General features: G+C 40.7%; 1 protein-coding gene across 1 annotated transcript; it reads right to left on the bottom strand.

Moving 5' to 3' along the window:
* Positions 1-4,086: 4,086 nt before the first annotated feature.
* Positions 4,087-14,111, bottom strand: LOC141193162 (membrane metallo-endopeptidase-like 1). The gene is made up of 9 exons (XM_073662096.1): positions 14,035-14,111; positions 13,817-13,875; positions 13,533-13,652; positions 11,898-12,031; positions 5,025-5,090; positions 4,857-4,905; positions 4,393-4,488; positions 4,229-4,282; positions 4,087-4,133 (listed from the first exon to the last, which is right to left on the bottom strand). Exons 1-9 carry the CDS (start codon positions 14,109-14,111, stop codon positions 4,087-4,089), a joined length of 702 nt encoding a protein of 233 aa, XP_073518197.1.

The following is a 14,111-nucleotide window of genomic DNA, read 5'->3' as shown; positions in this document are numbered from 1 at the left end:
ACCTGTGGAGAGGTATTAATATTGCTGTTGGGAGAAGGTACCCTTCAAATATGAGTCCCGAAGCAGTTTGCAAATGAGGAGTGGTCCAAAATTCCAGTTGAGAGGTGTAAGAAGCTTGTTGATAGTTATAGGAAGCAATTGATTGCAGTTATTTATTCCAAAGGGTGTGCAACCAAATATTAAGTTGAGAGTGCAAACAGTTTTGTCCTGTCCACTTTGGGAAATTATGTCCAATTTGCCTTTTTTCTGTTTTTTTTTGTGTTGTTTCAACACACACAATGGAAATAAACATGTGTATAACAAAAAATGTGATTTGCAATAATTTTCTGGAAGAAATACCTCATTATTTGGAACAATTTCAAGGGTGCCAACACTTTCGACCTTGACTGTATGAGTAACAAAATACTATATTATACCAGCAGTACTGCTTACTAATATGGAAGAAGTAAAAATACCCTATGTTATACCTACAGTACTACCCAGTAATATGGAATAAGTAATACAATACCTTATACTATACCAGTGGTACTGCGTTGCATTATTAGGTGTTTACAACCCATTAACCCATATTATACCACAGTACTGTGCAGTAATTTTGAAAAAAAATGATGACTAATATTAGAATAATAGTGCTGCCTAGTAGTATAGAACATATATACTGTATATATAGTAGGGATTCAGCTCGTTGGTAGTGTTCACACAGGCACACAGATTCTTGTCCACACAGAACTCCAAAACTTCCACAAAAAGTAATAACAAAACAAAGAGTCCATACAGCAGTATGAGAAACAGAGCGGTTCAGCTGCTCAATATTCAAAGCCCAATACTTGGGCTCTTGCAGAGTCTAAACAACTTACACAGGTCCTCCACCGTGCATACCCAGATCCAAATACGAGAGGTGTTCGCATCTCTACTCCCAGACAAGGAATGAACAGCTCAGCTGCCCTTTTAAACCAGCTGCACCTCTTGGATTGGAGGGTGGGAATGGCTAGTTCTGCCCATCTCAACTAATCGTTCCTAACAAACCTGGACCCATATATTTTTCCTATTAACCCCCTCAGCGCTTTCCAGGATTCTGCCAGCTGTCTACTATTTATACTTTATATATATATGACGCGCCCAGGGGATGGGGACGACTCGGCGCCCGGGCCTTGCTGTTAGTTTTGGGGGGGGGGGGATGTCGCGGTGGCCGGCTCCCGGGCCCGTACCCTGGGGTCACTCTTAAAAGCAAGGAATGGGGGAAAAGGTGTATGGGAGAGGGGAATGTTCGTGATGCCACCCGTGGTATCTGGTGAGGACCACCAGCGCTGCGACAGTCCTCTGAGGCAGGTGTTGGTGCTTAGTTGGTGCTGCTCCCCACAGATGGAGCAGGGCCTCAAGGCAGTGTAGTTAGAGAGGGGGATGCAGAGTAGAGCAGTGGTGGGTGCAGAGCCACGGAGGAAAGAACAAACAGAGGCAGTAGTTGAAGTCATCCAAGTCTTTTACTCACGGTAGTGTTTTCTCAGCTGAGAGCTCCTCTCTGCTGTCACACGGCGAGCTGCGGCCGCCAGGGTGGGGTTCAGCACGCTCCAGGTAGTTCAGGGGCACTTGACAGGACCTCCGCTCTAGTGTGTTCCTATCTAGTTGAACTTCTCCCGCCTTGTGTCCCCCACTGCGTCCCATACGGGTACTGCGATGTCCTTGATGGGTAGCGTGTAGCTCCCGGACCGACTGGGTGCCTTTCTTGGTTACTAGTGGTGAGAACGTGGCGTAAGGCCGGGTCCCTCTGGATGAACTCAGATTAGGGAATACAGGTGGAGACTGCGCTCCCTCCGCACCCCCGGAGATCCTTTCGCCTGTGGAGCCTAACTCCTCTGCTCCCCTCCTGGGCCTTCTTGGTTGGACTAAGACCGGGGACAGAGATGATTATACTCTGCCCCAATCCCCCGTCTTGAGGCCTGAGACCGAGAACCGTGGACCCCTAAGCCGGCTGCAGCTTTGTGCTAACTTGCCGTCCCAAAGACCCACGAACAAAGACCCGGTTATTAAAATGGCCTCCAGTTATATATGATTCTATTAAGTGCTAAAGTAAAGTGCTTCCTCCACCCTCACTCACTAGGTGGTTCCCCCTAACTTTGGTTCCCCCCAACTCCTCCATTCCGGCCCGGGGCAGCACTATGGTGCTTTTAGGCCCCCTTCAGAACTGGAGTGGTGTAGTGTTGAGTGTGTGGTTGGGGTCCTGTGTGGTACTCCATCCTTACCTTGGAGAGGAGATACCATACCTCGTTCAGAGGTGCAGTACCCCTGTGGTGACTAAACCCTCAGGGGCACCACATATACACAGTACAGACCAAAAGTTTGAACACACCTTCTCATTTAAAGATTTTTCTGTATTTTCATGACTTTGAAAATTGTACATTCACACTGAAGGCATCAAAACTATGAATTAACACATGTGGAATTATATACTTTACAAAAAAGTGTGAAACAACTGAAAATATGTCTTATATTCTAGGTTCTTCAAAGTAGCCACCTTTTTGTTTGATGACTGCTTTGCACACTCTTGGCATTCTCTTGATGAGCTTCAAGAGGTAGTCACCGGAAATGGTTTTCACTTCACAGGTGTGCCCTGTCAGGTTTAATAAGTAGGATTTCTTGCCTTATAAATGGGGTTGGGACCATCAGTTGTGTTGTGCAGAAGTCAGGTGGATACACAGCTGAATAGAGTGTTAGAATTTGTATTATGGCAAGAAAAAAGCAGCTAAGTAAAGAAAAATGATTGCCCATCATTACTTTAAGGAATGAAGGTCAGTTAGTCCGAAAAATTGGGAAAACTTTGAAAGTGTCCCCAAGTGCAGTTGCAAAAACCATCAAGCGTTACAAAGAAACTGGCTCACATGGGGACCGCCCCAGGAAAGGAAGACCAAGAGTCACCTCTACTTCTGAGGATAAGTTTATCCAAGTCACCAGCCTCAGAAATCGCAGGTTAACAGTAGCTCAGATTAGAGACCAGGTCAATGCCACACAGAGTTCTAGCAGCAGACACATCTCTACAACAACTGTTAAGAGGAGACTTTGTGCTGCAGGCCTTCATGGTAAAATAGCTGCTAGGAAACCACTGATAAGGACAGGCAACAAGCAGAAGAGACTTGTTTGGGCTAAAGAACACAAGGAATGGACATTAGACCAGTGGAAATCTGTGCTTTGGTCTGATGAGTCCAAATTTGAGATCTTTGGTTCCAACACCGTGTCTTTGTGCGACGCAGAAATGGTGAACAGATGGACTCTACATGCCTGATTCCCACAGTGAAGCATGGAGGAGGAGGTGTGATGGTGTGGGGGTGCTTTGCTGGTGACACTGTTGGGGATTTATTCAAAATTGAAGGCATACTGAACCAGCATGGCTATCACAGCATCTTGCAGCGGCATGCTATTCCATCCGGTTTGCATTTATTTGGACCATCATTTATTTTTCAACAGGACAATGACCCCAAACACACCTCCAGGCTATGTAAGGGCTATTTGACCAAGTAGGAGAGAGATGGGGAGCTATGCCAGATGACCTGGTCTCCACAGTCACCAGACCTGAACCCAATCGAGATGGTTTGGGGTGAGCTGGACCGCAGAGTGAAGGCAAAAGGGCCAACAAGTGCTAAGCATCTCTGGGAACTCCTTCAAGATTGGTGGAAGACCATTTCTGGTGACTACCTCTTGAAGCTCATCAAGAGAATGCCAAGAGTGTGCAAAGCAGTCATCAAAGCAAAAGGTGGCTAATTTGAAGTACTTAGAATATAAGACATATTTTCAGTTGTTTCACACTTTTTTGTTAAGTATATAATTCCACATGTGTTAATTCATCGTTTTGATGCCTTCAATGTGAATGTACAATTTTCATAGTCATGAAAATACAGAAAAATCTTTAAATGAGAAGGTGTGTCCAAACTTTTGGTCTGTACTGTATATATATATCTCAATTACCTACATTGCTCCAACAATACTGAGCATAAGATAAAATAAGTAACAATATCTGAAATTCTACCAATAGCTCTCATTCATTTACAATATGGAAAAAAGTATCTAAAACGCATATTATCCCAACACTACAGCCTAGTAATATGGAATAAGTATAACCCATATTATAGTAACACTACAGCCTAGGAATATGGAATAAGTATTACCCATATTGTAGTAACACTACAGCCTAGCAATATGGAATAACAAGCTAGTATCCATATTATAGTAACTGTACTGCCTGGTAATATGGAATAGGCATCAATACCTTGTATTATACTAATAGTACTCTCTTGTAATATGAAATAAGTACCTCTAACCAGCACTATTTTGCTAAATGATAATATCTATAACCTACTGTATATTAGACTAACAGTATTGCAAAAAGCCTATAAAGTTCACCTGTGCAAAGTTCAGGAAAAAGAGCTGCTTGTGCGTCAGGTCCAATCCGGGGAGCCTGGGCTCTTTTCCGTGTCTCTCCACCCATTTCAGATATGCCTATAAGTCAACCAAAAAAAATCTTCACCATAACCATCAAATCTCAAGACTCTAGAACCGGGGCCAATTATGGCCAAACCATCAGTAGACATTTATGCTTTTGGTGAGTAGTTGTCTTGTATTTTGATTAATATTTAGAGCAATAACTCTCGGGAGTGCAATAGACCTAAGTTGTGTTTTGTATTGGGGTCCAGGAGCTTCAAGTAATACCTCTACCCTAAATACTTAAGTCCTTAATATACAAAGGAGACAGAAGACTCTCGCAGGAGATTAACTGTTGTTAAAATTAAATTTAAAAAAATGAAAAACACCAGTATACAGAGACCCGAGCTCGACGGCTGCATGTTTAGGCTGACGCTGTAACTAACTCGTCATGAAAGATTGCAGATTTGACCACATTAAATACTGAGTCGCTTCCTAAAAACCATGAAGGACATTAATTATTGTGACATTTCAATGTCAGAACGTTGTAATCCTCCATTCATTTCCACTGACAATAACAAGTTTGAAGAAAAAAACACCTCATAATAGTTTACCTTGTAAGCCTGTCGGACTCCGCCATTATCTGCAATATTTTCTCCTAGGGTAATGATACCACTTACCTAAAAAATGAGAAATCATGAATTTATATAATTTATGTGGTCTTCTAAAGGGACTTGTCTTCTTTCTAAAATCACACGTTATATGAATGCTTTAATGAGAGGTTTCTGGTCAACGGATCAGTAAACAGACAAAGCAAAGAGAAGGAACTTGAAGTGGACCAACTGGATCTACTTAGTCACACCATAGGTTAAAGGGGTTATCTCCTTTCAGGCAATTTCTGCTACAGCTTTTTAAACCATAAACTACACTGAACTCACCTTCACTAGGTCCAATGATGAGTCTCTGCCGCTGCACCCATGTCCAGCATGCGGTGCTGAAGTTATGTCAATAGCGCAACAGCCAATCATGAGCTCGGCTGCTCTGGTTGTGTAGGTGAAGCACCCTATTCAGAGCCGCTAAGCTCACTGATTGACTACCACACTGTGGATGTGGCGTCAGCGCTGCAGCCAATCCAAGGCACCAGAAGCAGCGGTTGAGACTCGCCGTTGGACCCGGGGAAGGCGATTACAGCTCAGTTTGTCATGTTTTAACAAACTACAGCCGTGGCAGAAATTGTCTGAAATAAGACGTCTTAAAAAAATTGGACTAATCATACAGTAGGTTTAATACACCATGGTTTTACTGGAGTTCTTACTAGCTCTGTGTGATTATCTCCTCAAATAACATTTTAATTGACAAATATTATTTTTATTCCAGTAATAGTAGTCTAGGTTTACCACTCCCTTTCACTACCCAACTATTGGTTTTGTGAAACTTTTGGTCTGGATTAATTTCATAAATGACTAAGGAATAAATCACACTAATATAGTATTTTTTTAAAGAAATGTGATTAAAATTTGTATTTTATTTACATTTTAACCCATTTAAACTTTGTCTCTTTTCCCTTTCCTCCTTCCTTCCTTTTTCTCTTTTATTAGATGTATTATGGTCTAGTGTTGTACACTATATGTGAATGATATCATTGAAACTTCCAGTAAACATTATCTGATGGTTCCTGGGTAGAAAGAAGTGGAGGAAAAAGGGAAAGAGAGCGCTACCTGAGCGTAGGAAGTAGAGACTTGAAACTAAAAAAAAATATAAAATCTTTTATGCTCACCTGAGCAAGTTGTTCTGATAGGCACAACTCTATTTGAGGAATTTGTCCGTTATTTGGGTTCTCAGACCACGGTTTGCAGCTCTTCCATAGACGGTGGAGGTATATTTGTTCTACCTGACAGACAGCCACCACGTGAACAAATTGAGACAAATGGATTCTGGAGGCGCTCCCGTGGAAGAAAGAGTAACCAAAAAAAATTGTTGAATCTTACAATTGTGGTGCAATCACATGGAGGATATTCCACCAGGTATTAATATTTGTAGGTTTATGAAAAAATCATAAAACCATGAATACACATAAGAGACATGGATGTACAAATGGGGAAGGGAGAAGGAAGTCTTTAAAAAGGATCTCACAACGCGTTTCTGTTCATAGAGCCTTCATCAGGTGTGTATGAGACCTTAGGTTTGACTGAACTCTTATACCCAGCATCTTTACTTGTGGGTGGGGTCACCCTCAGAGGTAACATCCAACTCCAATCTACTCTTCTTCTCTGTTGTGGAGTTTGGAGTCTAATTGATGAATATAGGTGGACTCTTGTATACATATATTTCTTACCAATAGTGTCATTGCTCAAATTTTAAAAATCATCACCCAAATGTGAGCTGCAAGCCTATGTTAACCAAATAACTATTTTGTCAAATTCTATAATTATCTACCGTGTGGAGTTCCTACAAGAAATCTAAAAATTGATTTAGGGAGGCATTGGACTGATATGATGGGTAGCAAAAAAAATAAATAAATAAAAATAAAATAAAATAAAAATAACAAAACAAAACAAAAAAAAAAACAAAAACAAAAAAAAAATAAGATAAAAAAAATAATAATAATAATTAAAAAAATAAATTAATAAAAAGTAATAAAAATGGAAATAATAAAAATAAATAAATAAATAAAAACATAAATAATAATAATTTAAAAAAATAATAAAAATAAAAAAACAAAAACAAAAAAAAATTTGAAAGAAAAATAAAAACCAATGACGCGTATATTGATGTTACTTGCCACTACAACGTTAATGTTAATCCTCAGATGGAATGATTTGCACATATAAACAGGTTATATGAGAAGGAGGTCAAATGAGACCAACTGGTCAAAGACATATGATGTATTGGAGAGATATCAGGGATTGCCAGATAGATGCCACAGGTCCTTAGTTTTGATACAGGACTTTACTGTAAGTGTCATGATGTTAATTGCCATGGAAAAAGTGGTGTTATTCAGCTAACTACATATCTCTTATAATGTCTCAACTGTGTCATTTAATCCATCTGGATACAGACTACCAAGTCTGTAGATCCAGTAGGATTCTTACGCATTGAGGACCGATTTTCTGTTCTTGGTGAGTGGTGGAATTTGCTCTATGGGTGTAACTGTTATGGAGTCAAAGTTCTTGTTGTGCACAAGAGTGATATGTTTGGAAAGGCTCTGTTTGAGAAACCCATTTTTAACGTTATGCCTGTGGCCATTCATACGGCTTCGTAGTGTTTGGGTGGTCCGTCCTACATAATGTAACCCACAACTACATGTTACCACATAGATGACAAATTCCGAGCTGCATGTGAGCTCTTGGGTGGGTTTTAAGGTCATCTTGGGATTCTTAGTGTGGATACTCTTCCTCATATCCCAATTGATAATCTTACAACAGTGACATCTTGTATTTCCACATTTAGATATTCCCATTTTCTCTTTTTTTCTGATGTTTAGCATTCCTGTCGTTTACCTCCTTATCTCTTAAAAGACTCGGTGTTATGTTATTTTTTAGAGTCTTACCTCTTCTGAAAACTATGCTGGGTCTAGAGGGTACCATCCCTTTCAGAATTGGATCTTTTTTGATAAGATACCAGTACTTCTTTAGTATTCTACGGATGTTTGAATTACCACTGTTAAATGCAGTGATAAAACTGTACCTCCACTTTGATATATCCTTTACCGAATCTTTTTGTGAATTTTCTAAGCAAATATTTTGTGTAAGTGTCAGGTTTTTTCGGTAGGAGGACTGGATCAATTCTTTTGGATAACCTTTATCTTCGAATCTGGATATTTTGATTTTAGATTGTTCAATATAATCTATTGTGGAAGTGCAGTTGCGCCTGATCCGGCAAAATTGACTGGATGGAATGTTATGTTTCCATCTGGGGTAATGAGCGCCGGAGAAATCTAAATAACCATTGGTGTCAACTGGTTTAAAATGGGTTTTGCTCTGAATGGTTTGATCTTTAGTAAATAATTCCAAGTCCAGAAAATAATTCTTTCTCTGGACATATTGCTTGTGAATGAGATTCCCCAGTTGTTCTGATTTAGTTCGTTGATGAAGGAAGACGCTTCCTCTTCTGTACCATTCCATATGAGGAATAAATCGTCGATGTATCGATGATAATAACATATATGTTCGGTATATTTTGGAGATGTAATAGGCGATAGGGACTCGAATCGCCCGATAAAAAGATTTGCAAAACTGGGTGCGACCCGAGTCCCCATCGCGGTCCCGAACTGCTGGAGGTACATCTTATCTTGAAAGGAGAAAAGGTTATGCTCCAAAATGAATCTTAGACCTTTCAACAGGAATGTTTTTTGTTCCGGTGGTATATTTTTTGCCCCCTGATAGAAAGTGGTCTACTGCATCAAGACCTAAACTGTGTTCTATGTTGGAATATAGAGCACATACATCTAGGGTGAGAAACATATAGTTTTCTCCCCATTGTAGATCCTTTGTCTCCAGAATGAGTTGGGATGAGTCTCTTAGAAAGGATGGTAAGTTAAGGACATAAGTCTGAAGAAAAAGATCAATAAAATGGGATAGAGAGCTAGTGAGAGAGCCTATCCCTGATATGATGGGTCTTCCGGGGGGATTCTTTGTGTCTTTGAGTATTTTTGGTAGGTGGTAAAAGAAAGCTTGATTTGGGCTATTATTTGTTAGATAACGCTTTTCTCTTTTATTCAATATCTTAGCTTGAAAGGCTTCTTGTATCAGCTTATTATATTCTTTTTCAAAGACATCAGTGGGGTCAGATGTAATTGGTTTGTAATATTTGGTGTCAGACAGTATGTTATAGGCTTCCTTTATGAAGGCTCTATGAGCAGAAACGCGTTGTGTGATCCTTTTTAAAGACTTCCTTCTCCCTTTCCCTTTTGTACATCCATGTCCCTTATGTGTATTCATGGTTTTATGATTTTTTTAATAAACCTACAAATATTAATCCCTGGATAAAAAAATATGGTGGAATATCCTCCATGTGATTGCACCACAATTGGAAGATTCAACAATTTTTTTTGGTTACTAAACCTTCCATGGGAGCGCCTCCAGAATCCATTTGTCTCAATTAGTAAACATTATCTGTTAATCTTTTTAATTCCATGTAGATTACCATAAATATAAAAGCATCTGAGACCACCCTCTTCATATTCTCTACTTATAGCACATGCTCCAGTGGGATAAACCTGTCAATAAAGACAATACAGAAGTGCCCAACTACCTTGCACTATTGATTTAGTTTTATATTACATAGTTACATAGATTGAAAAAATACTAAGGTCCATCAAGTTCCACCTTTCTCCACCAGTTATACATTCTGTATCACTAGATTATTTATATAGGTGTAGCACGTAATTCGTGGACCCACTATGCCACAAAGCAGATTTGCCCTGGAGGGGCGTAACTATGCAGCTACCTTGATGTTCGCAGGAGCCTGTAGTGGTGAGGTCAGGCTTGCGCGGCTGATAGCTGTAAGGTGACACTTCAGGGCGGCTTTCTGCAGTAGCAGCTGACCCCAAGGGTAAATAACATTAATTCAGATTCTCAACAGGGCAGGATGGCCACTTGGGACAGGTTCAAACTGTTCAGAGAGGACAGCCACTGGGACAGGTTCAAACTGTGCAGACAGGACAGCCACTTGGGACAGGTTCAAACTGTTCAGAGAGGACTGCCACTGGGACAGGTTCAAACTGTGCAGACAGTACAGCCACTGGGACAGGTTCTAACTGTGCAGACAGGACAGCCACTTGGGACAGGTTCAAACTGTGCAGACAGGACAGCTACTGGGACAGGTACAAACTGTTCAGAGAGGACTGCCACTGGGACAGGTTCAAACTGTGCAGACAGGACAGCCACTTGGGACAGGTTCAAACTGTGCAGACAGGACAGCTGCTGGGACAGGTTCTGCTGTGCAGACAGGATGGCCACTGGGACAGGATCTGCTGTGCAGACAGGACAGCCACTGGGACAGATTCAGACTGCAGACACGATGGCCACTGGGACAGGTTCAGACTGTGCAGACAGGACGGCCACTGGGACATATTCAGACTGTGCAGACAAGATGGCCACTGGGACAGGTTAAGGGTTCAGGCCTGGGTATTGAGCCTTCAGGCCCCAGAGTAGCAGACAGGTACTGCATAGTCATTTTCAGGATATGGACACCGCCGAAGCGGTGACAGGAACACGGACAAACTATACTGGACTAAAGGGACACAGGATACAGGAATAGTTTTAACAGAATAAGGACGAAGGACCTGGCAACATGCAGTTACACACACCAAACCACCTTCCATAACTATAGGGGTTGCTCAGGCACCTCCCAATTGGGGATGGTGGCTTTTATACAAGATGCCTCTTAGCTAATGGCTGGGAGACACCTTGCAGGTAATCACATTAACTAAATGCCTCCCAGCTGATAGCTGGGGACATTTACGATGTGCGCACGCTGCCTCTTTAAGAGCAGGGGAGCGCATACTAGGTGTGCCTCTGAGACACAGTGCGGCACACACAGAAGCAGGAGCATGCTAGAGTCCATGCTGAGGACCTGGCAGTGATTGAGTCAGCGTCCCTGCATGGAAGGGGAAGGGACACCATGCAGGGAATCTGGCAGTAGCCCTACAACCACAATATTATTTGTACTGAGGGAATCATCCAGCCCTTTTTTAAAAGCTGTTATAGTGTCTGCCATTACTACCTCTTGTGGTCGGCATTCCACATTCTGACTGCTCTAACTGTAAAGAACCCTTTCCTATTTAGCTGCCGGAATTGCCTTTCTTCCACCCTTAATGAGTGCCCCCTGGTCCTTTGTAAGGTTTTTGGAAGGAATAAGTCATGTGCCAGTCCTCTCTATTGACCACAAATGTATTTATACATATAAATGAAATCTCCCCTGAGACGTCTTTTTTCTAAGCAAAACAAGCCCAACTTTTCCAACCTCTCATCATATGAGAGGCCTTCCGTCCCTTGTAATAATCCAGTTGCCCGTCTTTGAACTGACTTTAACTTCTGAATATCCTTTTTAAAATGTGAGGACCAAAACTGGATCCCATATTCTAGATGTGGCCTCACCAGTGATTTATAAAGGGGTAACAATACACTTGGATCGCTGGATTTTCTCTCTCTGTTTATACATCTTAAAATCTTGTTTGCTTTTGCAGCTGCAGCCTGACATTGAGTACTGCTGCCCAGCTTACTTGTAATCAGAATACCCAAGTCCTTGCCCTGTTCTATAGTCCTGAGTATATTTACCTTTAACATATATGCAGCAATAGGATTACTCCGGCCGAGGTACATTACTCTACACTTATCATCATTAAACCTCGTCTGTCAAGTGTTTGCCCATGCAGACATCTTATTCAGTCAGTCTGGTCATCTCATCCATTTCACTGGTGTTTTCAGTCAACTGGGAGATATATCTCTGATGGCATATTTAGAAAAAGAGAAAAACATACTCACATTTTGCCCCCCAGCTAATTCCCAGGTGTAATTGCCATATTGGTAGACCATGCATCGGGACCGCTCTTTGAAATGCATTGCAGAGAAGTTACTCCACCAATCAAACATATTTCCGTCCTTGTCAAAATTCCTTCCTGTTAAATAACAACCATCATTGAGCATAATCCATATACATGATGCTGAGCTTCACTGACTATAACTGTTAGAGCTCATTCAGAGGTCAGAGTTTTTTATCGTATGAAAAAAAACGGTGCAAGTTTCATCAATGATTTTGATCTGTGTTTGATCAGTATTTGGTTAAAGTGTCAGTTTTTGCCATCAGAGTTTCATCAGCTTTTGAAAGTTGTATATAGGCTGTGGATGGGCGTCAGATTCGTGTAGACCAGGCTGGCAAGTCGTCTGGTGAAAGACGTGGGGTTTACAGAGGAGGCTCTTCAGGTGGCAGAGGATTCTTCCATGGTGGTAGAGGACGTGGTGGTGGAGACCGAGGTTATGGAAACAGCAGACACCCGATCAGGTCAAAAAAGTATAGATGCACAAATTCGATAAAAAGATTTTGAAACTTTTATTGATTTATTTTAAAAGAAATTTAAAAAACACACATAAAGGAGAAGTGAACCAATGAAGGTGCCTGCAGTGCTAATAACAAGGGTAATCAATCATTTATTCTGTTTAACAAGACTAACAAAAGGAGATCATATCAATGAACCCAGTGATAAATATATGAAGAATTAAATAAATAAATAAATAAATAAATAAAGGATCAGTATCCAAAATTCATTCATCTAGTAAGCATTAGTGGATTACAAGTACCCACCTTAAAGTATCCAGCATAAAAAATGTAGTCAAAATGCCGTAAAGGTATATATCTATAAATATGTCAATAGGTCATATAGAAAGAAGCCATAAAGCCCACAAATGGTAGAGAAGTGACAATGTAGGGCAAAGTCAATCATGGCCCACAAAATATAGATGGTATCACCAAGCATGGAAATAAACAGATGTTATCATCAGGCATAGAGATAAACAGAATGTAAATAGAGACAATACAACCTTTCAACTGCAGTTAAGGACTGCCCCAATGCGCATTTCGCAATCAGCTTCTTCAGGGACAGTAGTGTTTCTTTTAAAATAATTCAATAAAAGTTTCAAAATCTTTTTATCGAATTTGTGCATCTATACTTTTTTGACCTGATCGGGTGTTTGTTGAATAGAAGTATTGTCCCAAATAGGCTTTTCACTTTTTGGATTAATATGGAAACAGCAGGTTTGACAACAGGAGTGGAGGATATGGTGGTGGATCTTGTGACTACTATGGAAGTGGCAGAAGCCAAGGCAGTTACGGGGATAGGTCCGGAGGCTCATACAGAGACAGCTATGACAGTTATGAATAACGGCTAATTTCTGAATCTAGACCTGTTTGTCCAACGTGACTAACAGAAACTCCTTTGTATCTACCCCTTAGAGCTGGCCTCAAGGATGTGGAAGACTTGTTTTTGTTTTTCTTATTTTTGCAATAAAGTTTCTATAAAAGGAAAAAAAAAACATACAGAACTACTATTTACTTATTCCATAAATGTACCACTGGAACCTCAATGACGTAGTAGTAAAGCATCAGTTACTTCTCATCATTACCATTATCATCAAAGCCGTGAGTGATTTCGTGACCAATGACCATACCGATTCCACCAAAGTTCAATCCTTGCGGCTGTTGTTTGCTGAAAAATGGAGGCTGAAGGATCCCAGCAGGAAATACTGTAAAGCACAGAATAAAATAGTTATTAGCTGTAATTGATCTAATGATATAGACAAGAGATGAATTGGGTGAGTAACATTGGGTTTGGCATACCTGACACTATGGTAACCCAACCAAAACTATAGTTCATCACCAATTTGAACCCTTTTTCTGAGTAACTCACCAATCTGATTGCAATTAGGGGAATAGAAGGCATCAGCCACTGCTGCACCAATTATCCAACTATAAAAGAGTAACACAGGGACAGTTATTACAACAGTAATCTGGAGGTAATCTCTACATTCAGGTGGAAAATTGTGTAAAGTAAATATCATATATTGGGTCAATCAGATGCAAATTTTGTCACAGCTCCCCCAACCTAACATGTGTCATTCATAATACTTGTGTTTAATGTGTGTAAAAGATGGGTTATTGTGACCATAAACATATATATGCCCTGAAAAGTTAATGGTTGGCAT

This window comes from Phyllobates terribilis, unplaced genomic scaffold (assembly GCF_046119375.1).
Source record: "Phyllobates terribilis strain yellow unplaced genomic scaffold, ASM4611937v1 Scaffold_65__1_contigs__length_7625178, whole genome shotgun sequence".
Lineage (NCBI taxonomy): Eukaryota > Metazoa > Chordata > Amphibia > Anura > Dendrobatidae > Phyllobates > Phyllobates terribilis.
This window is presented reverse-complemented; position numbering and strand designations above follow the sequence as displayed.

Coding starts and splice junctions, on each gene's coding strand:
- LOC141193162 (XM_073662096.1), bottom strand. CDS start 14,111: ATGCCAACCATTAACTTTTCAGGGCATATATATGTTTATGGTCACAAT. Junction 5,091..11,897: donor AATTAGCTGGGGGGCAAAAT/GTGAGTATGTTT, acceptor CTCATTTTTTAG/GTAAGTGGTATCATTACCCT. Junction 4,283..4,392: donor TTTTCCTGAACTTTGCACAG/GTGAACTTTATA, acceptor TCATATTACAAG/AGAGTACTATTAGTATAATA.